Here is a 2914-nt window from a genome sequence, read left to right as displayed (position 1 = left end):
AACGACCACATATTCACTATTCGTCAGGTTTTAGAACATAGATATGCTTATCGGCGTCCGAAAATGATAGTTTTTCTTGACTTTAAAGCAGCATTTGACTCTGTAGACCGAGAGGTTCTGTGGCAGTGTCTGTCATTGAAAGGTGTACCTGAGAAGTACATAAACCTTGAGGATGCTCTTTACTCGAACACTACCAGTCAAGTGAGAGCTTATGGAGAACTGTCATATGATTTTACAATTTCAAGTGGTGTCCGTCAAGGCTGTCCATTATCTCCATTTTTGTTTAGTTTCATCATAGATAAACTACTGGAAATAACGCTCTCATCATTTTAATTTTCAGGAATTCCTCTCCTACCAGGAGGTTCACTTATCGACTTAGAATACGCAGACGATATAATCCCATTCGGTGAAGACTGGTAAAATTCAGTCTTCTGGTAGCACTGAGTAATAATGCCAGGATGTTTGGGATGCCTTCCTCCTCCTCTACATGTAAATTGTTGCTCCAGAACTGGCTTGTGTCCACACCTAAACTAAGGATAAGGAGTGAAATAGTTGAACGCGTGGACAACTTCACTTATCTTGAAAGTCTGATCAGCCCTAATGGGTTGGTGTCTGACGAAATCTCAGCACGGATTCAAAAAGCTCGTTTGGCTTTTGCCAACTTACGCCACCTATGGCGAAGACGAGATATCCGTCTATCAATTAAGGGACGAGTATACTGCGCAGCAATTCGCTCTGTTCTACTTTATGGCTGTGAAACATGGCCATTAAGAGTAGAAGATACTCGTAGGTTACTAGTGTTTGACCACGGAAGCCTTAGGAATATTGCTCGCATCTGCTGGGAACACCGGCTAAGTAATAGTGAGGTTAGACATAGGGTTTATTTATTTATTTATTTAAACACATAAATATTGGTACAAGGAAGCACCAGATAAATATGCGCCTCACAAATCTCATTTGATTCGCATCTCCTCACGATGCTCCACTGCCTTGTGGACTAGACCTTCAGGTCAAAGGCTCGGGGTGTGGCCCCCTAAGAAAACCACCTGCTTCAGTCTGGGCACCTGGGCAGTATCACAGCCCTCATACAAATCAAATAGATATAGGGTATTAGGGAATGACGGTAAATCAGTTGATGAGGTTGTGGATCTTCATCAACTGAGATGGTGAGGCAACGTGTTACGTATGCCTGAACACCGATTACCATGACGCGCAATGCTGACTAGTGTAGGGGATGGTTGGAAGAGTGTTAGGGGCGGCCAAACCAAAACGTGGCATCAGAGCATGAAGTCACTAACTTCTAGTCAGCCATGTTGGTAGATGCAGACTACCTGGTTGGGGTCCGCGTGACTATCGTAACCAATGGTTGAAGACTCTGTGTGACATGGCTCAGAATCGATCACAATGGAGTAGGTGTATACACTCTCTGTCTTCCCTTAAGTTATGAGATTAGAATTGCTTCATATCTTTCTGTCCCTGTACTATATCCTTATGTACAATCTTTCTTTTATATATTACCACCATTAAATTAACCACTTCTAATGGTTTGTCCTAACGAGGAAAAGATAGATATCATCACCAATATCCAGAAGTCTTAGCAAAGGCATTTAAAGCTAAAGAAAAAATCCTACCTTAGTTATATATTTTGCGAAAATTAGTATCAAGGTTTGGATCAAATAGAGAAACTGAGCAGAAGGCATTTTGGTAAATAATTCAGTATCATAACGTGGTTAAATAATCGAGAATTTCAAGATGCGAATATGGTGAGAATATATTGACTTAGTTTGTGTTTATACAACCCACTGAATGAACTTTTATACAAACCCATATTTTAGTAACCTAACTTTTCGCGCTACACAAAGGAATATACTAATAGCAAGCAAACAAAAACAGTAAAGTTACTTACCTGGACTAATTTTCCATCCTCGTGATTAACAGCTAGCCGATGAACATATGCATCATCAGCGTAATCCCAGACCAATGTTTTGCCGAGCTCTAAGGCGAATGTATGTCCTGTTTCTTCAAAATGCACCTGTGCATGTTTTTGACCATAACGACCACAACCAACATGACCACATATGAGACAAATCCATAAGTTTTCCCTTATATCACAATCTGCACACTGACTGTCAGAGAGCATTTCAGGTGACTGAACATAACGGCAAACTGGACAACTATATTAAGAAATAAGTTAGGAAATTTCTTGTCTTACATGGTGTCTTCTACCTGTGAAATACACCCATCATGGAATGTGTGGTTACATAAAATTGTAGTCAGTATTCCTTGAACGGGTTCATCCTGTGGTTAAGAATAAAGGTAGTGAAAAAGACCATAAATACGGGAACTAACCAGACGCTCTAAACACACCGGACAAGAAGGTAACTCCCTTAAATCTTTGGTGGGAAATGCAACGCCCTGAAAAATGTGAATAAGTTTTGGTTGATATAATCATACTGTAGAAGGGTGCGTGATCTCCACATGTGAGACATACATCAGTTGGCACGCTACTTGTTCTAAAGTATTGTAAGAGGTGCCATTGTAAGTATCATAAAAGTGGACAGTGTCTTCCTATAGCTTTAAAACGGATATAACATATACGTACGGCTGTCCGGAACTTTAGCAATGCCATATACTGATTTGGAGTACTATCCTTTACGATTTTTAGCTCTTCAATCACATCGCTGAAAAGTTGAACAGTAATTTACAAACATACCGCATAGGTGAAATAAACCTCAGTAAGTCCTTTACCGTTACATGAGATGGCACAGAAAAGAAACATAATACAGTGCTCGTAACAATGTCATTACATCGTGGCACTTCTCTCCTAAGAAGCATTAGGATGTCTTAAAACTACGTACTGGTTTTTGTATATATGTATGATACCTTCAGTGGTTTCGACCGTTGGATTACCAGA

General features: G+C 40.0%; 1 protein-coding gene across 1 annotated transcript in view; it reads right to left on the bottom strand.

Annotated features, from left to right (window-relative positions):
• Positions 1–2140, bottom strand: part of Smp_199130 (brca1-associated protein (brap2), putative) — a gene marked incomplete at both ends in the record, with an annotated part of 9910 nt that extends 7770 nt beyond the window's left edge. The window contains one exon of the mRNA XM_018792743.1: positions 1907–2140. Within this exon, the coding sequence (XP_018647216.1) occupies positions 1907–2140 (234 nt within the window). The remainder of the gene's footprint in view (positions 1–1906) is intronic.
• Positions 2141–2914: the final 774 nt, after the last annotated feature.

The sequence above is a fragment of the Schistosoma mansoni genome, assembly GCF_000237925.1.
Source record: "Schistosoma mansoni, WGS project CABG00000000 data, supercontig 0211, strain Puerto Rico, whole genome shotgun sequence".
Taxonomy (NCBI): domain Eukaryota; kingdom Metazoa; phylum Platyhelminthes; class Trematoda; order Strigeidida; family Schistosomatidae; genus Schistosoma; species Schistosoma mansoni.
The sequence above is the reverse complement of the archived record's forward strand: the minus strand, read 5'-3'. Positions and strand labels throughout refer to the sequence as shown.